The sequence below is a fragment of the Diplodia corticola genome, assembly GCF_001883845.1.
Source record: "Diplodia corticola strain CBS 112549 chromosome Unknown scaffold30, whole genome shotgun sequence".
In the NCBI taxonomy this organism is placed as follows: domain Eukaryota; kingdom Fungi; phylum Ascomycota; class Dothideomycetes; order Botryosphaeriales; family Botryosphaeriaceae; genus Diplodia; species Diplodia corticola.
Window position 1 is genome coordinate 20,344 of NW_017971509.1, and position 27,743 is coordinate 48,086.

The following is a 27,743-nucleotide window of genomic DNA, read 5'->3' on the forward strand; positions in this document are numbered from 1 at the left end:
AGAGAGCGGTAGAATATAACCGCATTCTCGTACCGCCGTAAGGTAGGGTTTCTTACTTAATCTTAAACGATTACTTTAAACTTCTCGAAGAGAAGCTCTCCTTAGGTTACGAATTTATCTAGGCGTCGATAGACGTACTAGGCGATTACTTTATACTTCGCGAGGCCCTAAAGGGCCTAGCGGATCCGCTTCTCGGTATTCTAGTCTTATAGATTAAGTATATTAAACTTATTATTTAACTCGTTAATCTACTTATCGAAATAGTACTAGATCGTAGTTTATAGTTCGAAAACGTTCTTTTCTCGCTAGATCGCCTTCCGCGCTTCGGAGTCGAGATATATACGAGGAGTATACGTTTCGGGTACGCTTAGCTAAGAGAGTATATTAATACGTTTCTATAGACCCTTAATTAAAGCGTTTAATTCGATAATTTAAGCCGAGGAGGTCGGGATTACTATAGAGAGCCTATAGATCTTAGTCTTTAGATTCGTAATAACGTCTTCGGGCGTAATCGTTATAGAGGGGGGTTCTTCTATAGCGATAGATATCGGGGGTACCTCGTCGGCGTTATCGTCTAATTTACTAGGAGTCGGATAGTCTAATCCGGTTAAGGGGTCTTATACGACCGTAGCGTTTTCGATACGCGACGTATACGCGTCGCGTACGGAAAGAGAGGTCCGCTTAGAAGATATTCTAAACCGGCTATTTAAAGAGAAGGATTCGAATATAAGATATAAGGCACGAATAGAGAGCTTAGAATAGATATAAGAAGAGGGCTTATAATTAATAGACGAATTCTTAAGGGATTCGGCCTTTATCCGTAGGCCGAAGGGCTTTTATATATAGCTAAGCGAGAGTTACGTAACTAGTATATAACTTCTATAGGTCTCGTATACGAAGCGTATACGAGACGCGGCTATAGATTCTTATAGTTTTAGAATTCTTTATAAATTAGACTAGACTTAGAGTTTTATACGAATTAGATACGCTTCTCGTACGCGGCGCTTACGCCTAGTAATAAAAATCTATTTTTCTTATATTATAGTTATTAACCCGAAAGTTTTCGTAAGTTAATCGATTCTATAGACTTTTCTAACTACGAAAGAAACTACGGTTTTTATTTTAGATATTTTTCGGCGACGTATCGATCTCGGCCGTAATATAATAATATATTTAGTAGCTTTCGCCCTCTAATCTTAAATCTCGAAGATTAAGCTTTTACCGCTTCGTCTTATTTCTTAAGCTAGAAGACCTTCTCCGCCCGCGTTTTATAGATTTTTTATCTATTTATAGTAGATTTCCGCGTACTCTTTATACGCTCTTTATATCTTTAGAGTTATTTCCTAGTAGATCTTTTTAAGGTTTTTTATCTTATTATAAAGGTTCTTCGTATACTCTTCGTACGCGTTTCGTATTTAGTAGATTTATTCTTCTAAAGTATTATTAACGGTATTCGTCGAGTAGTTTCTAGTAATTCTCGAGTTCGTACTTATACTTCTACTTATTATATTTATTTAGCTAGTCTAGCTATTTAATAAGATACTACGAACCGTAAAGGTTATTTTTATAGTTAACGACGGTCTTAACCTTCTATATATTCTCTAACTTTATAGCGGGCGGTTAGAAACCGGGCTTTATAGAGTATAGCTCTAGAAGAAATATATAGAAGATAGAATAAAGCCGCGCTATTAAGACTAGTAGCTTAAGCTAGTAGGCGAAGTTTCTAACCTTCTTAATAATCTTAAAGAAATTAAGGAATTAGTCGTCTAGCTTCTTATAAGATCGCTTTATACGAATATTCTTTATAAATAGTAGGACCTCGTTCTCTATTTTAAAGTAGCGATCTAGGCGGCCTTTATTATAGTACTAAGCCTAAAGCTACTATACGTATAGAATTATCTAGTATATATATACGTATACGCTACGTATACGTTCGATATACGCTTTAGCTACGTCGAGCGCGAGAGTAATATTCTTAATACTTAAGAGTACTACTACGAGGCTTCTTATCTAGTTAAATCTAAGAATACCGTCTAACGCCTCGTTATCCGTATCGTAGCTTAGAATATTAGGGGTATATTCGATAGTAGAGTATAACTTATTATTATACGCGAATACTACTTATAGTAGTAGTTTAGCCTAATTAAATTACTTCTAGTTAGAGTATATTCTTAGATACGTCTTAATCTCTTAGTTTTAACGTTTTATTTACCCGTTCGTTTACGGATAGAATACCGTATTAAGGCGTCGTTTAATATCTAGTTCGTAGTATAGGGTAAACTAGTATTCGCTAATAAATACTAACTCTCTATTTAAGACGATAGAGTCTAAGACGATCGTTTATAAAAAGTATAATTTAAGTAGAATTATAAGATTCTTTACGTCGATCGTCTTACGTATTAGAAAGTAAAATATCTTCTTAGTAGCGCGGTCTACGACTACTAGAATAGAGTTATATAAGCTTCTATCGCGGCTTTTTAATTTAGGAAGGTCTATAATAAAATTAAGAGAGAGATATTTCTACGGCTCTCGTTCTATCTCGACTAGTTATAGAAGGCTATAGAGCTTATAGCGACGTATCTTATATTTCTAGTAGGCGTTATATATATTAATATAAATCTTAACTTTCTTATTTAGGCCGGGCTACTCGTACTTACGTATAATTACTTTATATATACGTTTAAAGCTATAGTAGCCGCCTATAGAATCGTTATAGTTACGCCTAATAATCTCGTCCCGTAGAGGAATACTATAAGAAATATAGATCTTTATATAGCGGCGTAGAAGGCTATCTTAGTTAAAGAACTAACTCTTAGCCGTAAGTTTCTCTAGAATTTAAGTCCGGCGCTAGACGATAGTATTATCTTCCCGCTAGACCTTCTTAATAAATAAAAATAGTAATCTTAGAGATTTCTCTATAGCTAGTTTTTCGTTAAGTATAGCTACTATTATTACTTAACGTAGTACGAAGCTTTAAACTTCTTTTATATTAGCGAGGGCTTACGCTAGCCGTAAGCTTTTTTTATCTAGAAGTTTAAAACCCTAGACCCTCGCGTTATTACGGTTTTCGCTAGCCGCGCTAGTATATATAACGGCGATAAGTTCTAGTAGAGAAATAGAGAGCGTATTATTTAATTAGCTATCGTAGCGTAGATCTTTTATATACTCTTCGTATACGCCGCGCGTAGTAGGGGTAGTAGCCCCTAAAGAACTATCTATAAGTTTCCGTATCCGTAGCTTTTATTATAACGTTAGTAATATAGCGTCTAGATATATCTTCTTTTTAACCTCTTTAAACTCTAATACGTAATTAAATCGCCTAGAGAGAGAATCGGCGGAGTTAAAGACTTTAGATTTATATTTAATCTTAAAGTCGAACTTCGCTAGCGTTTTAGCGTAGCGGGTCTAATATTCTAATAACTTTTTAGTACTTATAAAGTATCTAAGATTATTATAATCGTAGAGTACGCGCGTTAGGTATAAGGCGTATACGAAAAAGTATCGCTATATATTAAAATATTTAACGATAGCTAGTAGTTTTTTATTATACGTATCGTAGCGTACTTTTATAGCCGTAAACTTCTTACTATAGTAAATAATAGATAACTAGTATTTTTAGTCGCCCTTCTACGCTTAGAGCTAGAGTAGGATGCTAGCTAAGACGAAATCTAATATATTAGTAATAAGTATTAGCTATAATACTAGGTCGTAGTACTAAAGAACTAGGCCGTATAAAAAGGCGTCTTTTAGCGTATAAAACGTATACGTAGCGTCGTCTAGCTAGTAAAACTAAATATACTACTTAGTTAGACTCTTTTAGAACTTCTTCGTAGGTACTTTCTTAGATATCTAAGTAGCGTTCTAAAGAAGGTTATTTAGAGGCTTAGTAATAGAGAAGTAGTTCTATACGAATCGCCTATAGAAGTTAGTAAAGCTAAGAAATACTTATATATTACGAAAGAAGCTAGATTCCGGCTATTCTTAAATAGTCTTTACGTATTTAGGGTCTATTATAACGCCGCTAGACGTTATAATAAACTCTAGAAACTTCGCGTAGGTTATATAGAAGATATACTTTAATATCTTAATATATAAGCTTTAGTCTCGAAGGCGCTAGAGCACCTACTAAACGTATTAAACGTAATCTTTCTCGTTTCGAGAGTAGATTAAGATATTATCTAAATATATAATATAGATAGTATCTACGAGGCTTTCGAGAGCTTTATTAATATAGCTCTAGAACGTAGTCGGCGCGTTAGCTAGACCGAAGAGTATAATAAAGTACTTAAATAGATCGTATCTTATCTTAAAGGCCGTCTTCTACTCGTCGCTCTTACGAATATAAAGCCTATAATAGGCGTTATATAAGTTTAACTTCGTAAAGATCTTCGCGTAAGATATACGGTTTAATAGTTCGTTAATAAAAGAAAGCGAATATCGATTTTTAATCGTAACCCGATTTAGCTCTTAGTAATTAATATATAATTATATAGTCTCGTTAGGCTTAGAGACGAAGAGAATTAGTACGCTAGTAGAAGACTTACTAGACTAAATCTAGCTCTTCTTAAGAGTCTTATCGAGATATTTTTATAGAATCTATAGCTCTCTTAGCGAGAGATTATAGATAAATATTTAGAGCGGCGACTTACCGTTCTCTAGATCGATTATATAGTCGTATTTAGAGTTTTAGGCTAGCTTACCGGCTAATTCGTTCGATATAATATTCGTAAAGTTTTAATATTAACTTAGAAGTTCTTCTTATAGCGCGGTAACTATTACGGCTATAAGAATAAAATTACTCTACGCTTTTAATACGAAGTATATATATTACGTATACGCGGCGCTAGTACGTCGCGGATAATATATAGAATTATAATTTCCGCCTTTTTACGTTAGTAGAGGCTAGTTTTAACTAGAAATTTTATCTTCTAGATTAATCTAGTAGACGAAATCGTCTAAGACTAGTTAACTAGCGAATTATATCGTAGAGATAAGCTTAATATAGTCTTAGTATAAATTACCCTATTTAAGAGTATTCGTATTAAAGCGGGCGATAAGATCGGCCGCTTTTAGCTAGTCTAAATTAAGGATTAGATTATAACTCTCGAAGAACGCGCTCTAAAATAGGCGCGATTTAATAGTTCGCTTAACGTTTATTTCGTCTTTAGCCCGAAGAATAAGTTTATAGAAGTTTTATATAGTTATAGAATAGCTATTTAAGAATTATACGCGGAGCGTACGCTTAACGTATAAGAAGAATACGCGATAAATACTTACTAGATCTTATCTAATAAGGTTTATATTACTTTCTAAATCTAAGAGGGTCTTTAAGACTACTAGCCCTTCTAGCGACTCTAGAAGAACGTTTATAATAATTCGTCTAGTTAAGCCTTAGTCGACTAGTTCTAGAGATAAACGGCTTAGAGCCGCTACTAGAACTATTCTTTTTTCGAGGTTTTATCGTCCTTCGAGCTATCGGCTCTAGAAGAAGATTAGTTACTAGCCGAGTTTTTATTAAATTAGTAGAAGTCCGAGTTACGCTTCGTATACGAAGCGCCTACGCCTTATCTATAAATTAACTTCTAGAAGTCTTCTTAGCGAGGCGGCTTATATCGGCTTAAGTTTCTCGACCGACCTCGCCTACTATTAGTAGAGTAGGCTAGACGCGGGCGTTTATAGCCTACGTTCTAGCGCTATTATTTCTCTATCTACGCTATCTTAACTAAGCCGAGCGTCTACTTAAGGCTAATAATTAAGTCGTAGAGTTTCTTAACCCCCTAGATAGTCTTTATCGTAGAATATTTAAGAAGTTCTTTATAATAGACCTCTAGGAGGTTTATAAAGAAGAGATTAATAAGAAGATTCTTATCGGCTACCGCGTATAGAAGCTATTTATATAGGCTTTCTATACGGGCGCGGTACTTTTAATACGACGTACTAGACTTTATTAGAAAGCGGTAGAATATAATCGTATTCTTATACCGCCGTAAGGTAGGATTTCTTACTTAATCTTAAATAATTACTTTAAACTTCTTAAAGAAAAGCTCTCTTTAGATTATAGATTTATCTAGACGTTAATAAACGTATTAGGCGATTACTTCGTACTTCGCGAGGCTCTAGAGGGCCTAGCGGGTTCGCTTCTTAGTATTCTAGTCTTATAGATTAAGTATATTAAACTTATTATTTAACTCGTTAATCTACTTATCGAAATAGTACTAGATCGCGGTTTATAGTTCGAGAACGTTCTTTTCTCGTTAAATCGCCTTCTACGCTTTAAAGTCGAGATATATACGAGAAGTATACGTTTTAAATACGCTTAGCTAAGAGAGTATTTTAATACGTTTCTATAGACCCTTAATTAAAGCGTTTAATTCGATAATTTAAGCTAAGAAGATTAGAATTACTATAGAGAGTCTATAGATCTTAGTCTTTAGATTCGTAATAACGTCTTTAGGCGTAATCGTTATAAAGAAGAGTTCTTCTATAGCGGTAGATATTAGGGGTATCTCGTCGGCGTTATCGTCTAATTCGCTAGGGGTCGAATAGTTCGACTCGATTAAGAGATTTTATACGATTATAGCGTTTTTAGTACGCGACGTATACGCGTCGCGTATAGAAAGAGAGATTCGCTTAGAAGATATTCTAAACCGACTATTTAAAGAGAAGGATTCGAATATAAGATATAAAATACGAATAGAAAGCTTAAGATAGATATAAGAAGAGAGCTTATAATTAATAAACGAATTCTTAAGAAATTTAGCCTTCGCTTATAGACCGAAGGGCTTTTATATATAGCTAAGCGAGAGTTACGTAACTAATACGTAACTTCTATAGATCTCGTATATAAAGCGTATACGAGACGCGGCTATAGATTCTTATATAGATATACTACTACGAGACGTTATTAAATACTATAAATACTTTAAAGTAGCTAAATAGAAAGCTTAGCTAACTACTTAGAGTCCTTTATATCTTACTAGATATCTATAGAAGCGACCTTATAAATATCTATTACTATTAAGTAAGATATACGCCCTCTACTTCTAGAGAGACGTTTCTTAATATTAAATTAATAATATTAATACTAGCTACCGCGAGTTCGTACGCGAGTATAAGAAAATCTACTATAATAATAATAATAGGCGTCTACTAGTATATACTTTATAAGTTTATAGCCTTCTATACCTCGCTAAAGCTATTTATAATTATAAATTAGCTTATTATTAGTAGTAGTTTTCGTTTAAACGTTTTTATAGCTTTATAAAGCGCCTCGCCCGTAATAAGGCGAAATTAGATATAAGTATAACGAACGAGATAATTATATAGAAGTAAATATATCTATTAGAGCTCTTTAAACCCCTAATAGACGATAATAATAATATATCGTTATTATAGCTACGACTATTAGATAAACTACTATACGCGGCGATAATATCTCGTAAGAGACGTATACTAGAAGAGATACTACGATTCTTTATTACGATTAGTAAAGATAAGAATATCTAAATAATCCGTTTCGTAGAGAAATATATTAGATTTAAGTAGTATCTTATCTTAGAGAATACTATAGTATATAGTAGTATCTTATCGTAGCGCGATTACTTAGATAATCGTAATAATACCTATATATACTATAATAGAAGAATATTAGATAAGAATAAGTATATTTATATCTACTATTATTTAAGTATTTCTAACTATAGCTATTACGCTTATATAAAAAACCTCTAGAATATATAAAGAAGCGATAATAAGAGAGGCTTACTAATTACTATAAGCGCTAATAGCGGCGGACGGCGGAGATTCTATTTAGTAAATAATATCGTATATTCTATAGATATTATAACCTATACGAATATACGCGGAGAATAAATATATATAATAGTTAGCTCGATCGCGCGCTTATTATAGTAGTATAATCGTAGAAGAGATATTAGGGGGGGTATTAGAGGTAGTATTAGTAGTAATTATTAGAGCGGTAGACGGCGGCGGTAGTAGCGGCGGGTTAGTTTAAAATACTATATAATATCGTAATATTTCTATTTAAAATATAAATATTACTATCGTTACCTCTACTATTTCTATATAATCTTATTAAGAAACTATTAAATATAGTAATTATACTATTATAATAATAGATAACGCCATTATAACGCCCGGAAACGGCCACTAGGTATACCGCTATTAATAATGGCGCCACCATTAGCCGGGGGTACCCTAGTAAATGCCTACCGAGTGCTAATGGCGCGGAAGCGGTTCGTGTCACGCTCAGTGTCAACCCGGAGAGAAGGCCGTCGCACATTCACCTTACGGCAGCCGATTCTGCTTGCAACCCGGATTGCAAGTATTCTGCTGCGTGGACCATTCCAGGGGAGCCGTGGTCCGAGACTGCGGTTACAAAGAATGCGGTGCTGAGTGTACCGGGGGCACACCCTACGAGCTCTCACAGAAAGTCACCTACATGGTCTCTCCGGATGGCACTCCCAAGAAATGCACCTCCAAGTTCTGCTGCGGATACGATTTCCAAGGGTGCCACTGGGCTGGAACAGGCAGCTGCAATAACAACAACATTTGCTCCTCCTCGGATGTGCAGGTCGGGCTGGACGCTGAGGGCGATACCGGGGCACAATGCTACAGTATTGGTCGTTCCAAAGCGCTCTGCTGCAGCGTTCCGGCAAACTTGACTTCATTACTGCCCGTATCACTTGAAGACCTCTTCCCAACCCTACCCCCGCAAGAGGACGTACCCCGTTTCGATCTACAGTTCTTATCCGCCGAGGAACTAGGGCAGCATGAAACCAGCACGAATGAATCGTCCCCGCAGACATTAGGATTCGTCGTCATCGATGGCCCCGCAGAGTCAGTCGGCAGCTTATCCAAGAGAGACGGCTCGCACATTCAGTTCGTCACTCGTGGAAGCAGGCAAGAGAAAGGCACGCACAAAGCCAGATACATCTGTATGGACACGTCAGATGGGTCAAACTGCGACCAGATGCATGTTGGAGGCGTTGAAGGAAAGATATTCAAAATGCCCGAGGAGGCGGGCTTCGCAACGTACGCGGTGGCGCATTCAACCCAGCCCGCAGATGACCAGCGCCTCCCGGAGCACCTGAAGAAGAGGGCACCACCAAACGCCGTCGTCCATGAGCTCGAATACAGCTACAACTTCACTCTCTCCAAGCGCACCGACAGCGACGTCTACGTCCGTATCGACTACGCCGCCTCGAATGACTACTACGAGAAGATTGTGGCGGCCCCGCATCAGAAACGGGGAGAGGGCTTGAGCCGGCGCTTCTGGAGCAAGAGCTTCGACACGTGGAAGTCTCTTTTTGAAGGCCTGAGGGAACAACCACCGCAAGCCACCATGAGCTATTCTTTCCAGAAGCTCCTGTACGGAGATGACGGTACAGAGAAACAGTGTCCTGGCGGGAACGACGGTTTCCTAAAAATCAGCCTGCAGGGACTGGTGCAGAGTCAAGTGCGCTTCGGCTTCACCCTGGTTGGCAGAATCGCACCCGAGCTCGTGTTGGAAGAGGCCTATGGCTTCTTCGACACCAAGCCGACGCTGTCCGCTTCGTTGAACTTCGACGGCAAGGGCCATCTCGCCATACCCGACGGCACAACCGCACGTCTACTCCAAGGCGAGCTTTCCAGCATGGGCTTCAGCCATCCTGGCATCGTCTCCTTCTCCCCAAGGCTCAACGTCCTAGTCCAAATGGCCGGCGCGGGCACCCTCGACGGCACCTTCAACATGGCCATATTCTCGGCAGCCGACGACGTCCTAACCACACACGCGCCGCCGAACCTCGGCGACTTCAGCGGGTCCGCGGCGGGGAAAGCCTTCAAAGCAGCCTACGACGGCGCGTTCGACGCCAACGGCACCGGCCAGATCTTCGCCCTGAACCTCACCACCGAGGCGCAGATGCAGCTACGGATCTTCGACCACGGCACATCCCGCAGCGCCGCCGCCGTCAACTTCACGTCCTTACTACCACACCGCTTCCAGATCCTGAACAACGGCTCCCAGCTCGCCTTCGTCGACGCAGACCAACAGCCCGTGTCCGAAGTCGTCGTCGTCGTCGATGTCGACCGTGGCAATCGCATCCCCGGGTGGAGCGACGCCGACAACACCCCACACGCGGTGGGCCCGGCGCCGCACGCCCTGGTCGTGCAAACCGGGCGGTTCGAGCCGATCCCGCGCAACGCGCCCAGGATCGACGGCGCCGCGGTGCTCGGGGGCTCCGATCTGATGGGGTGCTCGGGGGCGGCCCGGGGCGTCCTCGCGTGCCCTCTTCCCGACAAGATCCTCGGTCGGTTCCCGGAGCTCGATGACGATCCGGATGGAGGACGGGCCGCGTCAGGCAATGCGTCGGAGGGCGGAGCGCGGGGCTTTCGGGTTCGTGGTAGGTCGCTTGTTGGAAGCCGGTGTCGCAATCTGCTGATGTAGTTCTGGTGCCGTAGGGCCCGTGGGGGACTTTGATGTTGAAGCGCCGCCGGTGAGTGTTGATTAACGCGCCATGTCGTCGCGGATTGCTGATGGAGACTGCAGTACCCAGATGGGCAGAACGGTCTGAAGTTGCGGCAGGCGAACCCCAACGCCGGCCGGTGGACCTTTGTCGGCCAGGGTGCTTGTTCTGGAGGTTCGAAAGTGGGTGCAGACGGACCTGTTAGCGGCGTCAAGTACGTCAGTAAGTACACTTACTCGTTTCTTGTGACACGGTTTTCATGTCTGATCGCTCAACTTCAATAGCCGACCACGTTCTGGAGCTGCAAACACTTCCAAGGTTCTTGGAGTTCATCATGGGCGAGCCACAAGCTATCGGAGGAACGGCATACAGAACCAACTTCTCCGTGGTGCAGCAGGAGCTTCTGCAAAGGTACATCACGATGCAGTGGCGAAACTTGGATCCCGAGGGAAGCTCTAGCGACTCCAATAGTCCCATTGCGGATATGTGGGAGGCATTTGGCAGCGTGCAAACTCCCCATCGGCTTCTGAATGTTGAAAGGGGCCTGAACGCCGTCAAGGCTCGGGTGAGTGCTTCATCAGAATTTTCCAAATTCGATAAACTTACATCCACTGCACAGCTTTGGGGAGGCATGAATCCCGTCTCGGATGTTCGATGGAATGCCTTGCAGTTTGATGATACGAGCGACGTTCAAAATGCTCTGAACGCCATCGCAGCCATTAATGGTGTATGTGCGCTTGATGTTTTACTTCACTTACTATCCACTGTGCTGGCCATGATTTTCAACAAAGGTCATGGGGGTATTCAACTTTATCAATTCTCAGAAGGTGCAGACAACATTGGCGGAAGCTGCCAACGACTTCAACGTTGTCTTGAATCGCTTTCAAGAACGCTTCAACTCTATCAACAATGCTGATATCAACATTGTGGGCCAATGGTTAGCACATCCTTACGTCTAACCCCAGACACACGGACTAACGAACCTGCAGGGAAGAATACATCAGATCCGTGCTTTCCCAACAGATCAGCACAAGGGCCAGAGCGTGGATGATACGCAGGCTCGGCATCTTGGTCGAAAATTGGAAGGGAACGCGAGATTCGTACCTTGATCATCAGCAGGTGGAGCGCGAGCAAGCAGATGCAGTTATAAACGAGCTTGGAATCATTTTGGACAGCTGTCTTGGCCCCAACGGTACTACTGGCAGCATTACTCTTCCACGGCTTGCAATATAGAAGCAACTTTGGTGAGGAGCTTTGGAGAGACACTAGATTATTGCTATATAGGATCGAACATAGGCTTATCATGATTCTCCAAAATGCCTTTGCTTGAATTCTGCCCTGACTCCTGCATATCTCTCAAGAAATGACGCGTTTCTGTAAATTGCCGGCCATGACTTGTCGGCAAACTGTTGACACTGATCGCAGACATCGCTTGCGGAACTGTCGAGGATCAAACTCACTAATTTGTAAATGATGGAATAACGAGTGGCGCTACGGCAGGCAGCAGGCTTGCTGGAATGATACGCTACTTGACTTGTGCGGTAGCTACCAAAGGTAGTTCCACAAGCCTTGCATACTTCCCGTGACGCACGTTTGGTGACTATTGCTGTTGCCTACTGCAACCTTGCATGTTATCTGTTCGGGAAAGCGGTGATTGTGTCACGCAAGGATACTACTGAGTAAGTCCAATGATGCTACTTCATCTGCAAGGGTGGCTTGCGCAGCTTTCATCAAATCGTACTGCTTGAGATCTCTGGCTCCGCCATGGCCCACAAGCTGCACGGCCTTGAAATTCTATCCGCTGTAATTTTGCTACTGCGGGGATCGCTAACACGCTACCACCGTGTCCTGTTAGTGGCATCGCTGACTCGATAATAAGATCGAGTGCAGTAGGGCAGATAATCAGATAATTAGTAAAGCAGGACAAGGAATCTGAATAGTGTGATTGGATCTCCAGGGGTCGAGTAAGCAGCATCGTGGCTGATTGAAATGGACTCAGTTTGTGGTTGAGGCGAAGGATTAGGCGGGGTAATGGCAGGTTTTCCCGAGGCGAAGTAGTACCCTCACGGCATGAGTTTATCAAATGGTTGGCAATTATCCTAGTATAAACAGAAGTAGTAGAAATTGTGTGTCAAATTAGTAGTTTAGCATGGGAAACGTCTTTACGTCTACAACAGCTGGGAGAAATCCGCTTGTATTAATGTCTCTGTTGAGAAAGAACCTGGAATACCTGGATCCATGCCATCAATCGCCAGGGACCTCAACTATTTGACGGTCAGCCTGGAGTTCATGCGCTTTTGAAGGCGTTTCCAGTTCGTTCAATGCCTCCGCTGGCGATGAGGCCATTTCGTGGATACGGCATTCACTTGGCAGCTCCTTCTTCTCACCCCCATCTCCAAGCTCCGCGGGATCCTTGTGGTTACTCTTCAGCGGCTGTGGTGCTCGACGCCGATCTGGTCGTTGCCTTTGCTTTCTGCGGAGAACGAAGGAAAGGATCAGTACAAGGCACAGCAACACGGCGCCGCCAACTCCCACCCCTACTCCAGCCTTTTGGGCAGCTGAAAGATTGTTGGCAAGCGGCGAGGTTGATGCAACAGTAGTGGAATTCGATGCTGCGATGCAGTCGAAACTCCCGGTGATTTTGCCAGCTTCCTTCAATGCTCGGAACGGTGAGCAGTCAAAATCCGAGGACGAAGTGTTCAAGAAGAAATTTCCAGAAATGGACTGGATAGCGGGAATGGAAAGGCTGCAGCAAAGTCAGCAAACAACGAGACGGTGGTAAAAGTGGCACTTACACTTCCAAGTCTCCTGCCAGTCTGAATCCATAAACGTTGGTTCGTAACCTTGGTAGTGTAAGGTTGCGCACCTGCTCACTGTCCAATACTATAAAACCTCCAGTGTTGACAAGTGATGCTACTTCGATGTCGATGAGATCATGGCATGCTTCGAACCATAGTCCAAAGGTGCCATTCCCAACATTCGTAAGCTTAGGTGCTGTAAAGTTTCCTATCGTTGAACTCCTCACGGCTATCTCCTCTGACTCGACGAGGGACGGTAACAATATGCTCGAGATATTGGAGAGCTCCAAGTTCTGTGCCGAGACCAGATTTGGGAATGCTACGCTCAACTCCGGTGAATTATCCGCGACTGTCACTGTACCACCAGTAGTCAGTCTCGTAGAATTCAACGTCATTGTAATGACCTCAAGCCGTTTGTTGCTAGTGATGTTAAATCCGTCGGTTATCCCGGCAGGGTCTATGCCAGAAATACTTGTCAAAGCCGTGTCCGTCACCGAGAAAGAGGGGCATTCTGTAATGGTAGCATCGAATCCCAGTTCCGATAGTTCAGGCAGATGCTCCAGTCTGAGCTGATTGCCAACGGATCTCAACCGGGGGAAGAACAACGTCGATAGCTGTGGAAGGCGCTGCAAATACATGTAGTCGTCGATTTGCTCAAGCAGGTCCGCTGACAGTCCAGTCAAGCCCCCGTTGTCGCTTGCAGTCACATGTCCGTTCAGCCTTTTTAGGCCATCCAAGGAGATGTTGCCTGTCGCTTCTGGGGATATTTGTATGTTGCCAGTGAATGTTGGACACAGTGCGAAGGCCGTTGTGTCAGCGGGACCCCGTATCGTCAGCATGGATGCTGAGCATGACTCTTTAAAATTCGAAGCGTCAGTTTCGGATTAAGTTCACAATGAAAATGGAATGCCTCAAAGAATATAAACTCACGGGCAACTGCGTAGCTTGACGAGAACCAGATCATGAGCGCCACGGTCAAGCGCGCGACGGACAACGCACGGAAGGAAGACATGTTGATATGCACACAGCAGATTGGGAGGCTCTATCACGTTTCTTTTCATCACGTACTGGCTGAAATGTTCTCCAAAGGTTTCGAATTCTGAATTTTGGCCTCAATGTCAGTGAAGCCGTGAGCTTTGTACCCGCCAACTAGGCAAACGTTCTCGAATCTCCGATGCAGGTGGGCCGAGCAAATGCGAGCCGCCATCCTACGATGTGGTGTACACATGCACACACCAGGGAATGTAGGATTCACTGACGTCATCTGGGTCGGAACGCGGAGAGTAGCCTCCTGTACCATGCATGAAGAGTGATGCCTGGCTGTCAAAACCCCTTGCGTAAAGGTAAGGGCCAAATCCAGGGTAGACCAGCAGATGGTCACTCTCAGCGTTCTGGAATGATTCTGCCTTGCGTCTCGATATGATCTGCCTTATCTACAATCGACCATGCATAAATCACTCCCACATACCCGGGCTCAACTTCAAACCCGGTTTCTGCTGGCCTGGCCACCTATTTTCTTCATCTTTGTTTCTGGTACTTCTCACGTGCATATGGGCAATTTCGCATGCCTCGGCATGGGAGTGGGGTCCTGGTATTCGTGTGCTGGAGGCAAACGGTTTGTCGGGTGCTGTTCGACAGATCCTTGCTTTTACGGTTGCCTCGCGGGAAATTTAGCCCCTGCGGCTTTCAACCTTAGTATTGCCGGAAGTCTTCCGGACCTGGAATGCGATCAAGGGAGGCGATTCTTCACTTGCAACAACTCCGGATTTCTGGGATGTTGCAAGACGGATCCGTGCAGGGATGGTTGTCCATTTGCAAGCCTCGGCCCCGCTACATTGGTCAATGACCCCTTAGCCACTGCGGCCTACTCTCCCACCGGTACTCCATCGCCATCGCCATCGCCAGTCGGTAGCTCCAGAAGTGGATCTTCAAGAACACCTGATGCTGTCATTGGGGGTGCTGTCGGAGGTTTCGTTGGCGCCATCCTAATCGGCATACTGGCCTATTTCCATACCAGAAAACGTTGCAAGCGCAACAGCACAAAGACCGACATTCGGCCTATCCTCAACGAGGATCGTGATCCTAACGGCATCCATCTAGCTGAGCTGATGGGCAGGCCTTTGAGTGTGAAGGGTGAGATGTCTTGTACCCGGTGGATTCAATTTACTTATCATTGACCAGTACCGCCCGCCCCATTGCGAGACCATTCGTCCGATGGCCCAGTATATGAGCTGGAGTCTAATCCAATAGACCCGCGTGTACTACCGGAACTCATGGGAAATCCCCTTCATTTGCCGGCTGAAGTAGAGGGTAGCAAGCCTTTGTCCACGTCTCGAAAGATTAGCAGTGCGACTTCTTCTTCTACAGCCCACCTGCCACTTCGCCAGTTATCCATCGATCTTCCGCGAGATTTCAACACGTCTCAGCCAAGTTCACAGATAGCGTTAGCCTCACGTTTACCAACAAACTTACCCACTATCGCGGAGGAGAGGAAGTCAGGTGGCAACGGTGACTTGTAACCATGTCAACTGGGTCACGAGGTCTCCATGCTAAAGAATAGAACATAGTTGATTAGCTTAATACTTCTTTCTTGATCCTATCAGCCTCAGCGGTCGCAAAGGTCAGAAGAGCCCAAACGGCAACCCAAGCCCAACAATGGCAAATGCAAAAATTCCATCCAACGACAAAAGGGCAATGTGACCGCTGATCCCAGCTGAGCTACTCGTGGCTGCAGGTGCTGCAGAAGTGGCCGACGATGGACTGGAGCTATCGTTGCAACCGCTCTGGCATTGCTTGGCCAGACTGCAGTGATCATCCGTGCTTCCACAGTATCTGTTGAACGTCAAAGTATCAGCGATGCCCTCGTCGCCTCAGACGGTGAAACGTACCCGGATGAACTGCAGCAGACACCATAGCCATACACGCCGTACATCCGAAAAGCATCGGCGCTGGCATTGGCGGCGCACTTCGCTCCATTGAAGCCGCTCCCACAGCGGCCGTCGCAGCGAGGGCTATCGCCGGCATCCAGCGACCAACTGCATTCTGGGTTCCCGAGCGTAGGACTGTTGGGGCTGCATTCGCCGTAGCCCTCTTGACAATTGTCGCCGCAGTAATCGTCGCCGTTGCCGCAGTGTCCGCTCGAGCTGCTTGGCATCAGATGGGGAACGGATAAGTGTCTTCGGGGTGAATACCTGCAACAGGGACTTGTCCCGTCCGTCATGCACATGAAGCCAGCTTGGCTTCCGCATGAACCGTCCTCGGTAAGTGGATAGCCCGGGCTACTTGGAGCGGGTGAGGATACGCCGGTACTGTTCAAGACTGGAGTTGACATTTGCGCTGCCACGTGAAACGCGAAAAAGGCTGCTTTGAGGAGGGGTTTGATAACCATCTTGAACGTTTTGCCTTCGAATAAAAGCAGGCTGTATTGCGCACAAAAGACGTTGCATTGGCGTTAGGGGTTAATTTATGTACCTTCAACTTCTCCAGCTCGTACGTTGCAGGGACATCATGTGCTTGGCGGCTAAAACATTTGTGCAGGCAACGACTCTAGCTCCTGGAAGCGCAGGCAGCAACATATCCTCACCAGATCCTGTGTCCATTGGGTGTACCAGGCAAGCGAGGTAGAAATCACACCATGTGGTTGTTCGCACGTTGATGCGAGAATCCAGGAATCGCAAGGCATCCCAACCCACATACATCCCCCGCACCTCTGCAGCCTACCCGCACATTCCAACCTTCCCGAAAAATGCACACATAGCTGCTGGACGTCATGTTGACTCGAAACCCTGGAGGGTGTACCGACCTTTGGCGCGGCCATCATGTACTGCAAAAGGGGGCGGCTTTCGCGTGCACAATTTGGCATGTCTTGCAACTGCGTCTGTGAGGAGATCTATTAGCACAGCTGAGCAACCGAGATAATCGCTGTATTTTCTAAGGGTGTGCAAGCGATGCGATAAGTGTGCGCTACGACTTCGTTAGGCATCCTATTGGAGAGGCAGACAAATAAGCCGAATACAGGCAAATGATGTAGAGTCTAGGAGCTATGTTTGTGACCAAGCGCTTACCTTTTTTTCCTTTTTAGCTCACCCCTTGCCCGAGACATGCCAATAAAGACTGTAAGACAAGAGCGAAGGTAGCCAAGCCAAAAGAGCTTGTGTACAAAACAAGCAAGGATAAGACCAAGCCATAACGGCCTTGACTTCAAGACACTGTAAGCTTTATCATGCGTGTAACTTGACCCGAACTGGGAAAGAAAGGTAAGATATAGGGTATTGGATTGAATCAAAGCGCAACTCTGTTCGATTTGGATGTGGTCTTCCAAGTCAGCCAAACAAATAGCCCTGCTCACCAAAAGAAAAAGAAGAAGAAGAAAAAGAATAAAAAGACCTGAAATGGATGCCACGGGAAGACCTATCGTGCGTGACTATGTCACAAGGATTACTGATAAGCAAGTTTGAGCAACAAAACAAGCAAGGGGCCAGACCAGCAACGAAATCCATCCCTCCCAACGTCTTGCCCTACACCACACCCACCTTCCTTCCTTTCTTCTTTTTCTCACCGCCACCCTTCGACCGCTCAAACTCCACCACCACCGTCACCCTCTCCAACTCCCCCCGCCCCCTACCGCCCCTCTCCACCACCCACACCCCCTCCTCCCACCTCCTCTCCCCAACCACCCTCCTCTCGACTGGGAGGAGGAGGCCGCGGATGGGGGAGGCAGGCGTGTGTGGTGCGGAGGGGGGTTTTGCGGAGGCGGCGGCCGTTTTTGACGGCGGTGGTGGAGGGTGGTGGGCGAGGCGTGTGCGGCTGGAGGCGGTGGTGGGGGTTGGTGAGGTGGCGTTAGCGTAGGGGCAGGGAAGGGGTTTGCGTCTGATAGTGGTGGGAGTGAGATCCGAGGGACCTTGTGGGTCAGTGGCGTGGTGGGAGAAGGTGGATTTTGTTGGTGAGGGGGATTTGTTAGAGAAGGTGGACCTTGCTGGTGAGAGTTCCCGGGAAGGTTAATGGGTTAATGGAGTGTGCGAGCCGCCCGCTTGGGCATGGCTGGTGGTGAGGGTGGCTTGGCCTTTGCGATATTCTTGATAGCGGTCAATCAGGATCCCTGTAGTGGCTCTGGTGACGTCTGATATGGTACCTATGTAGGCAGATGTGGCGCCTATTACGGGATCTCAGCGATGGTTCTCTATAATAATTCTCTTTGTCTCGTCACTTCGAAACTATAAGTTGGGTGGCGTTACTGCGCATTAAATGCTGCACTTACTACTTCATACGGTTTCTGTTAATGCGGAGTTTGGAGACGGTGCATTGGGCATCCAGGTTCGAAAGCTTGATCCGCTGTTTTCCTTTGGAGTATTTCCATACCGCGGGCTGATCGGGAAAAAGATGGCAGGATATCTTTTCCAGAGGGAGGCTTTTGTGAAAGGACGCCACAGCGGCCTCTATGTCTGACTCTATCCTCATTCTCTCTGATATCTCGTTCGCAGCCCTTGATGCTTGTGGTGATTGGCAGTATCTAATGGCTTCGGCGAGGTTGTCGATTGTGAGCTTCTTCTGCGAAATGGGGACATGGCCCGCCCCCGTTGCTGCAACCATGTTTCCCCAAAAGGGTTGGCTGTGACTTTTGGTTAGTTACTCTGCCAGCTATGCAGCAGAACAGGAACACTGACTCTCCAAAACAAAAAGGGTACGGTTGCGGTTGCCTTGCCATAGTGCAATCCTCAGGCGGTAGTTCCAGCTCAGAGGAGGGCACAGTTTCTAGATCCAGCTGCTTCGCCAGTCGTTGGTGACATCTCTCAACCTAGGTCAAATGTCAGCTCAGTGAGCAAGCCGCAAACGGACTCTCTTAGACACGTACCCCTGTCAATTCAGCCATTCGACTGAATCTGCCACGCTCCTCTCGGTGCCTTTATACTTCAAGTTCGCCAATGGATGCGGAAACGCCCTTATAATACTCCAGGGCACGGTAAACATCAAATGCACCGGCACCCCCAGCGCCTGGGCGCAATGCACATGAGGAAAAATCAGCAGATTAGCAACAATGACATCAGCCACGAAGGTGTGACCGGTCAGCTCGTCGGGATCCACGCACGAGCGCCAGCAGCCGTCCAGCATCTCGCGCACCATGTCGCTCTTGCGCTAGATGTCGCCGGCACGGAGACTGCGCGCATATTAAGAACCAAAGCAGGGTTTCTTGACCATGTAGGCCATCGGCTCGGCGGGGCCGCCGCCGATGGGGTGGAACGAACTCGAGGGTGGAGTCGCGGACGGAGTGTGCGAAGACGTCGTGTGTGATGGCAAGGCGCGCGCGGTGGCCGTGGCGCTGCTCGCGCTCGGTGTAGATGGGAAGCGGTTCTGCGAGGGAGGCCGGTGGGGCGTGGAGGATGCGCGAGAAGGTGCGGCCGAGTTTGGAGTCGAGGTCGACGTCAACGCGGCCGTCGTGTGGGCGCGAGTCGGCAGTTTTCCATGAGCAGGGAAGCTCATCGCGGACCTCGCATGTTGGCGTTGGTTTCGAACAGTGAATACGCCGGGAGAGCCGGGAGCATCTCTCGAAATATCCTCAGCGGGCATTTCGAAAGAACCAGAGTTGCCGTTGCCATCGGCCATGGTGTTCAAGACATGTAGAATAGGGAAAGAGAACAAATTGTAGAAATATGGTGTCGATAGAGCAACAAATAAGGCTGCGTGATCTGGCGAGGCGGCGTACCGTGTAGGGCTGAGAACGAATACGACAGGGATCAACACGGATACGCTGCGGGCGAAGTATGTATGTGAGTGGGCTGGCTAGGCTCAATGGGGAAGCGTAGCCTATACGCATACGACGTCACGTGAGTGAGTATCGATACGGTCTGCACGACCCGCTTGGCGCCGCAGTATGCAGCCATCAACGCTGATGCTTCATCTCTTTGACGGGTTTGCTATGTATTGTTGGGGCTGCCAAGCACTGGTGCGAGTTGATAAAGATGGCCCATGCGTTCGACAGGCAACGACGCCAACTCAGGTTCGGCACAGCCTTCAACACCACAACCTCCATCCGACTTTCATCTCAGCACACCAGCCGGGACGCAGCCCGCGCGGCGATGCAAAGCCTTTACCGATGTTGCGCCCGCGGCGATCCGGTGGGCGCAGGGTCGACCTCTCCCGGCGGCGATGCCCAGGCGGTGCGGCCACCACTTCTCGGCACCACTGCCCCGCTAACCACAGCATAGCCCGCCCACCAGTTGCAGTCGCCGCTGTTCAGACTGCCCGCCGAAATCAGACTGATGGTTTGGGAATACGCCCTTGGCGACGAGCTCATCCACATGGAGCATTGTTCCGCTAGGAAATGCTACGAGCCCGGCCATCCTGCCGCCCCCGTGTCCTGGGCAATCCTGTACAAGGAAGAACGCCTGGCCTGCGGCAAGACCTGGGCCCAGAAAGACTGGCTGAAAAACATGAACTGGCACTTCGCCTCGACCGTCTGCACAAAGAATGCCGATCTTCCAGACGGACAGACCGTCAGAAAAGGCGCCATCCTGGGCCTGCCTCTGAGCTGCAAAAGATGGTGAGTATCGCACTCCTGCCCCGCCCTCCGGAAGCTCACCCTGGTTTTGACAGCTACCGGGAGTCCTTGGCCTTTCTGTACATGAACAACCTCTTCGACTTCAAGACGCCGCAGGATTTCTTGTGTTTCTCCAAGACCATACCTCGACCTCTCACCACTCCCGTCACACGCATCCGCATCCGCCTGGTTCTCAACTGGTCTCTGAACTACGCCCACAACTACCAGACCTACCGCACTCTGACCAAACCCCCCGTCTGGAATCTGTTCTGCGCCGCCGTCTGGGCAATGAAGCTGCAAGAGGTCCACGTCAACTTGCGACAAGCCATCCCCTTGGGCCACATCGCCGACGTCCTTTTGTTGCTGGACAGGCTGAGAGTCGATCGAGTCGTGATAGAGACTTACCAAAGCGTCGACGAGATCAGGAGCTATATCGAGCAGACGGGGAGGAAATACCACGTGAGAGAACGGGTACCTTGGGAAGAGTGTTTCGTCACCTTTGCATCGTAATTGCATTCTGGAGAGCTACAGCACTCATCCACACCGTTAGAAGACAAAGCGATCCTTGTAAGCGGAAAGGCACCCACGCGCATTGAAAAACGGCAGGGCTACCTTGCCAAGACATCGACCAAAGGGGGGTGGCAAAGCCGCAAGGTTGTCGTCCGTTGCTCTAGCCCTTGGGCTTAGCCATGTTGGCTTCAAGGTGGATGGCCAAGGCGATTCAGAACTCCTCGACCATGATGTCAGAACCTTCCTTGGCGTGTCGGCGTGAGCTCCAGTCAACCAACAACGCCATCCACCAGTTCACCTTCCTCGGATGCAACGACAACAACAACAGGGGCGATGGGGCATTGCGTGGTTGTCGACGACGGGTCCGGTTGCGACAATGGTGGCGGCGAACCGTTGGATAGGGACGACGCGGACGCGGACGGGCAGGCCGCGCCGCACAGCAGGACGGGGACGGGGACGGGGACGGGGACGGCAGCGGCAACGGCAACGGCAACGGCAACGGCAACGGCACCGACAGCATCCAGACTATCGTGGCGTCGGTTCGCGGCCAACAGGTTCGAGAACGCGGACGGATTGCGAGCCTACATCCTCTGAGGGGGATGCAATGGTCCAACTGGCCTGCGACGCGAAGAAGAATTCCAGGATGATGAGAGTTGTCTGTGAGACCGCATCAGAACGTGCCCGAGTTATTTGTGATGATTAGGAATATTCTTCCATTTGCCAGACCCCCACCGGCTACCCACAAGACTGAGTTGCTCGAGTGATTCGCCCCGACACTCTCTGCATCGCTTGGCCAGAAGAGGATACAAGTCGCATCCTCTGTTCGTGTAAAAGGATTCGTGGAAATCCGTGACGGGGTTGAAATGGCCATCACTGTTATTCCCCTTTAGCTTGTCAAACTGCTTGTAAATTTCCGTAACAGCGACTGAAGTTCGAGCAGTACGTATTCACACGGCTCCTTCATTCTTGTTTAGCAGGACATTTCGTGGGGAAAAAAAAAAAAAAAACGGCCGGTCTACTATAGGACTAAGTGCAGCCGGTGCGGGTTAAGTAAGCATTGATAAACGACAGCAACCATCCAAGTCAGCCGCACTGAACACGATTCACTTGACAATAGGGTCGTAAAAGGCGAGCGGAAAAGAGGGGCAAGACCAATGGGAGCAGAGAATGGGATGCCGAAATTGTTGATCGGCAACGTGGTGAATCACACCTTCTCTCATAATCTCTTACACCACTGTATAGCCCGGCAAACTATCTCATCCACGTGTATCTACATATGGGGGGATTGTTCGTTCACAGCAGCAAACCCATCGTGCGGTTCTTCAGAAGAAAGCATAATCATCTATGAATATTTCCTGTTTCCATGAACACCTCCCTCCCCCCAACGGGTCAGAACCTAGGTCAACCAAGCCACGCCTCGCATGCAGGCCCAAAGACATGTATCTACACTCAACTCTCCTCCTGAACATCATGCCTCCCGACAATACTCAAGAAAACCTGATCCAACGTCGTCCTCCCGACCGAATAATACGCGATCCCCAACTCCGCCTTGCTCCTCTCCAACAAACCAAAAAGCGCCGCAATCCCCCCGCTCTTCTGCACGCTAGTGCTAGTAGCAAGGCCGTCGTCATCATCTCCCCCCTTCCCCTCACCCTTCCCCCACGGCGCCACGAACCTCAACTGCCCATGCGTGCCGACCCTCTCATCCAACACCGCCCCCGCCACATTCTCCCGCACCCACGCCTTCACCCTCTCCATCTCCCCCTCCCCCTTCAGCCCCTCCCCCAAAACAAGCTGCACAACCCACCCGTCCGCAAACCTCTCCCGCAACTCCTCCGCCGTCCCCACCGCCAACAACCTGCCCGCCATTATGCCCGCACGGGTCGCCAACGCATCCGCCTCCTCCATGCTGTGCGTCGTGACGAGCAATGCGCGGCCGGGAGCGGCGACGGCGCCGCCGGGGCGCAGCGTGCGCCACATGACGCGCTTGGCGGCGGCGTCCATGCCGGACGAGGGCTCGTCGAGGACGAGGGCGGCGGGGTTGCCGGTGAGGGCGATGGCGAGCGAGAGCTTGCGGCGGTTGCCGCCGGAGAGGGTCGACGCCATGCGGGTTGCGGAGTGGCGGTCGGAGGGCAGGCCGACGGCGCGGAGGGCGGCGGTGACGTTGGCGGCGAGGGCGCCGCCCGCGGCGGGGACGCCGCGGATGCGGGCGTAGAGGCGGAGGTGCTCGGAGACGCTGAGGCCGGCGTCGGTGGCGTCGAATTGCGGGCAGACGCCGAGGAAGGCGCGGGCGGCGGAGCGGTGCTGGGTGATGCTGACGTTTTCGATGAGGACGTCGCCGCCGGTGGTGTTGTCGGGGGACGAGGAGGGGCGTTCGTCGCCGCGGATGAGGGAGATGGTGGTGGATTTGCCGGCGCCGTTGGGGCCGAGGAGGGCGAAGGTCTCGCCGGCGCGGATGCCGAAGGTGAGGTCGGAGACGGCCGTGTTCTTGCCGAAGTGCTTGGAGAGGTGGAGGACGCGCAGGCGGTCGGTCGACTGCTCGGTGCGGTGGGTTTCGGCGATGACGTCGGCGCCGCGGGGTTCGCCGGTTTCTTCGACGTGCGGGTGTTTGTGGGTTGAGCGGAGGAGGAAGGCGGGCTTGTAGCCGCTGTCCCACCAGACGAGGATGGTGAAGAGGACGATGGCTTGGCCGATGAGGTAGAGGATCGGGCCGCCGTAGACGGTGATTGCGCCAGGATACGAGGCTACCGAATCCCCGCGGCAGAGGAGTGAGAACGAGTTGAGAGACAGCAGGAGAGAGCGGAGGAGGTTGCCCGAAGGGGTAATCAGGCCAAGGGTGAAATGCGCCGTCTTGATGTCGCGGTCGATGTACGCCGCTTGACTGTACGTGAGGATGCTCATGTATGCGATGAAGTAAAGGAGGAAGAATACAGCCTGCCCACCGGCCATGAAAGCAAAAGCCGCCAGCTGCGAGGTGACGAAGAGGGACACGACGTAGCTTAGCAGGATCGAAGTGAAACCGTACAGAAAGAATACGATAAAAAGGTAGCCCGGCGCATACCAAACGTCGGATGCACGGACGAAGATGATCGTCACGAGCGCCGAGACGAGGAGAACGAAGATAAAGTCGAACAGCGTGTACGCTATCCACAAAGGAGCAGCCCGAACACCGTTGCTGTAGTGCAAGGCTCGCACTTTGCGTATCCGCTCCATGGTCGGATACAGAGCAAAGAAACCGGTGAAGGCACACATGGCCAGACCGAAATAGAGGATAAGCTGCAGCGTGTCTCCGGCACCGGGCGAATACGGAACCGCAAACGACTGGTAAGTTGTGGCGATGGTGGTGTTTGCGAGAACGGCATCCAAGACGCTCTGGGTGAGCAGTGACCAGTAAATCTGATAGTTATCGGCGACGTATGCAAACGTCGGTGCGGCATTAGGCTCGAGGAAGAATCCGCCCGGCGTGACATTCGCGTAGTTATCCGTGACGTACGAGTTGAACTCGGATAGACTGTTCACCAAGTGGAAACTGCTTTCGTCGATCCCAGCCGCGAGTGCCAGAGCCCTGGGCGTCACAGCGCTCAAAGGACCCACGGGAATGAGAAGTCCATCTTTAAGAATGCTGGTCTGGGCGAAATTTACCGACTTCGGTGTGTTCGTCGATGAGCCAGGACTGCAGGACGCGCCACTGAATCCTTGGAGGAACAGAGTGACCAGTCCAGCAGCAGCGACTGGAATCAGAACTGCCACAGCATAGGGCAGCCAGTTGCGGCGGACAATGGCGAGACGCTTGAGGAAGAGCACCCACGTTTGCGTGACGAGGCCTGTCCCCCTGCCCGTCGTCATCTCCAGCTGGTCTTTCTCCGTCTTCACCTCCAAGCCGGGATCTGAATCCGAAGCCTTGCTGGGGTCGGCATTATCGAGCGTCTTGGCGTTAGCCTCCTGCACAACTGTTTCCGGCTCAGAACTCTGCTCGTGAATCTCCTCTGCCAGCTTCAGGAACACGTCTTCAATGGTAGGCCCGTTGACCTGGTATTGCGTTATGCCCTCACGCTCCAGCGCGGCCGTCAGGACACTGGCCTGTGCCGAATCCGGGACCTCGTAAACCGTCTTATCGAAAAGAACCTTGCGTGGAGTATTCTCGAGCGCCTTCGGGGCATGCTGCACGAGCGCATTGTCGAACACGATGCGATATCCACCGCCCAGCTTGTGCTTGAGCTCGACCGCCGTGCCCTCGGCCTTGAGGTTGCCCCTCGACAGCACCACGATGAAGTCGGACAGGAAATCCGCTTCGTCCAAGAAATGCGTCGTGAGCAGCATGGTGCGGGCTCCGCGCTCAGCCAGCAGAATGTCCCAAATCTTCCTGCGCGACAGCGGATCGATGCCCGAACTGACCTCGTCGACGCAGCAGACACGGCTGCCGCCGGTGAACATCATGGCGAGCTGCAGCTTGCGCTTCTGGCCGCCCGAGAGCGTTCCCGCTTTGGCGTTCACCTTGTGGGCCAGGTCGCACGAGCGGATGAGCCCGGTGATCTGTTCCTTCGAGTCCCGCGTCGACGACGGGGCTTTGAGCCTGTTGAAAATCTTGACGTGCTCGAACACGGTCAGCTCATCCCACATGACGTTCTTCTGCGGGCACAGTCCCAAGCCGCCGTTGCCGTCCACTTCGATGGTTCCGCTCGAGATGGTGTTGAGGCCCGAGATGGCGTCCAAGGTCGTGCTCTTCCCGGAGCCGTTGGCGCCGAGGAGGACCATGATTTGGCCCCTCAGTGCAGAAAGGCTCAAGTCGTTGACGGCCAGAACTGTTTCCTTGGGCGCGGCACCGAGCCGGCGCATGACTTTGCGATGCCACCAGCTGGGCTGCCAACGCTTGGTGAAGTTGGTCAGCTTGATCGAGACTGGAGGCCCATCGGCAGAGTCAAGCGTCATCTTGCGCGTCTTCGAGGCCGTGCCATAGAGCGACCTCTCGACAAAGGCGCCAATGGCCGGGAAGACGAAGATTTGTATGATCAAAAACACCCAGAACGCTATGCCAGGCAGCTGCCACGGGCTCTTCGGTGCGCCCTCGACGAGGTTCGCGGCTCTGTCCTGCCGCTCGAAGCGGGCGAGCAGGATCATGAAGTAGGTGTAGTTCATCGGCGGGAACAGCAAACTCAAGATGGCGACGGCACCGGCCGACCGCGTCTTGGTGACCTGCGCAATGACGGCCAGGACGATTGACACAATCACGACGATGATGCCGGAGAGCTGCGCCTTGTGGAACAGACTGCCGCCCAGGATGGAGAAGCTGGAGAGCGCCAGGCCTGCCAGCAGGTGGTAGATGATAATGACGCCGTAGCTGCAGGATGGGAACACGAGCGCGCGCATGATGGCAGCCATGATGATCCAGCTCGGGAGATAGATTATGTCAAAGGCCAGATGATTGGCAAGCAGACGAGCCATCTGCGTGTGCCAGACGTGCTTGTTCGGGGTCATGGCCTCAATCAGCTGCGACATGCCGAGCTCCCGCTCCGAGGCCATGTGGCCGGTCAGCTGGTAGGTGATTCCGCAGATGCCAATGAAGAAGGCCACAGCCAGGATGTTGATGAGGGCTCCCATATACGAGTGCCGGATTTGGTCAGCGCGCTCCTCGGCGGTCCTAGGAGTGAAGGGATATTCGTTGACCGAACTGGGCAGCGAGGAGCCACTGATAGAGGCAATCTCGGAGTCAATGGCATGTTGGAAAGGAAGAATATACAGCTCGGCATCGTTGTCGTGGTTCTCGACGTAAATGCGCTCGCCCAAAGCACCGTCAGCCCTCAGCGTGTAGTTCCAGATGCCACCGGTGCCCTCGCTGGGGGAAGAATGGAAGTTGGCCGCGGCAAAGCACGTCGAAACGCCACGCAGGGAGCTTGGGCATTCGGTGAGCAGGTCGAGGTCGCTCTGCACCACCGCAACCTGCCTGCCGGCAGAACGCACCGTCTCCGACACGGAATTGATGACCGTCTCGACGTCCCCGCCAGTCAAGCCATTGTTCACGAACACGACCTTGTTGCGACCTCCTTGTGCGGCGTCCAGGGCATTCTCCAGCGAGCGGACGGGCGTGGCGGAGCCGATGCCGAAACTCGAGGGCGGGACGAAGAAGTTCTTAGCATAGGAAATAAAAAACATCTGCACCACTGTCAGCCTGGCTCCATTGTTCCCTGGCTGCAGCCATGCCCGGTGCAGGATGTCGGCGTACGTACAAACAAGATAGGCAAGAGGACGGCGCGCAGAACAGTCGAAAACGGGTGCCGGAGCGCGACAATGCGCAGGTTCTTCTTAGTTAGCGTCCATGTTTGGCTGAAGACTGCCATGGTGCCAGTGCGTCCGCCAGATGGGGAGCGCTGCTCGAGGAGGCGGGGCCGTATCAAGGTCGTCGGACGCTGCTGTAACACGGATGTCAGACACAGGCGA

The 27,743-nt window shown here is 49.3% G+C and overlaps 6 protein-coding genes across 6 annotated transcripts; 2 read left to right on the plus strand and 4 right to left on the minus strand.

The window, feature by feature from the left end:
* Nucleotides 1-8,461: 8,461 nt before the first annotated feature.
* On the plus strand, nucleotides 8,462-11,699 carry BKCO1_300004 (glycoside hydrolase family 18 protein; the record flags this gene model as incomplete). The annotated part of the gene is made up of 7 exons (XM_020273919.1): nucleotides 8,462-10,403; nucleotides 10,462-10,496; nucleotides 10,550-10,688; nucleotides 10,751-11,031; nucleotides 11,086-11,193; nucleotides 11,258-11,403; nucleotides 11,456-11,699. 7 exons carry the CDS (start codon nucleotides 8,462-8,464, stop codon nucleotides 11,697-11,699), a joined length of 2,895 nt encoding a protein of 964 aa, XP_020129680.1.
* Nucleotides 11,700-12,710: 1,011 nt separating this feature from the next.
* On the minus strand, nucleotides 12,711-14,276 carry BKCO1_300005 (gpi-anchored cell wall organization protein ecm33; the record flags this gene model as incomplete). Its single annotated transcript, XM_020273930.1, has 3 exons — nucleotides 12,711-13,212; nucleotides 13,262-14,120; nucleotides 14,195-14,276. 3 exons carry the CDS (start codon nucleotides 14,274-14,276, stop codon nucleotides 12,711-12,713), a joined length of 1,443 nt encoding a protein of 480 aa, XP_020129679.1.
* A 3,985-nt stretch (nucleotides 14,277-18,261) lies between these two features.
* On the minus strand, nucleotides 18,262-19,133 carry BKCO1_300006 (sterol glucosyltransferase; the record flags this gene model as incomplete). Its single annotated transcript, XM_020273941.1, has 4 exons — nucleotides 18,262-18,416; nucleotides 18,532-18,872; nucleotides 18,928-19,058; nucleotides 19,116-19,133. The coding sequence occupies 4 exons, from the start codon at nucleotides 19,131-19,133 to the stop codon at nucleotides 18,262-18,264; spliced, it is 645 nt and encodes a 214-aa protein (XP_020129678.1).
* A 296-nt stretch (nucleotides 19,134-19,429) lies between these two features.
* Nucleotides 19,430-19,864, minus strand: BKCO1_300007 (uncharacterized protein; the record flags this gene model as incomplete). The annotated part of the gene is made up of 1 exon (XM_020273952.1): nucleotides 19,430-19,864. One exon carries the CDS (start codon nucleotides 19,862-19,864, stop codon nucleotides 19,430-19,432), a length of 435 nt encoding a protein of 144 aa, XP_020129677.1.
* A 356-nt stretch (nucleotides 19,865-20,220) lies between these two features.
* BKCO1_300008 (memo1 family protein) lies at nucleotides 20,221-21,308 on the plus strand (the record flags this gene model as incomplete). Its single annotated transcript, XM_020273963.1, has 3 exons — nucleotides 20,221-20,418; nucleotides 20,467-20,801; nucleotides 20,855-21,308. 3 exons carry the CDS (start codon nucleotides 20,221-20,223, stop codon nucleotides 21,306-21,308), a joined length of 987 nt encoding a protein of 328 aa, XP_020129676.1.
* Nucleotides 21,309-22,757: 1,449 nt separating this feature from the next.
* Nucleotides 22,758-27,643, minus strand: BKCO1_300009 (abc transporter; the record flags this gene model as incomplete). Its single annotated transcript, XM_020273974.1, has 2 exons — nucleotides 22,758-27,458; nucleotides 27,533-27,643. The coding sequence occupies 2 exons, from the start codon at nucleotides 27,641-27,643 to the stop codon at nucleotides 22,758-22,760; spliced, it is 4,812 nt and encodes a 1,603-aa protein (XP_020129675.1).
* Between the last annotated feature and the right edge of the window lie 100 nt (nucleotides 27,644-27,743).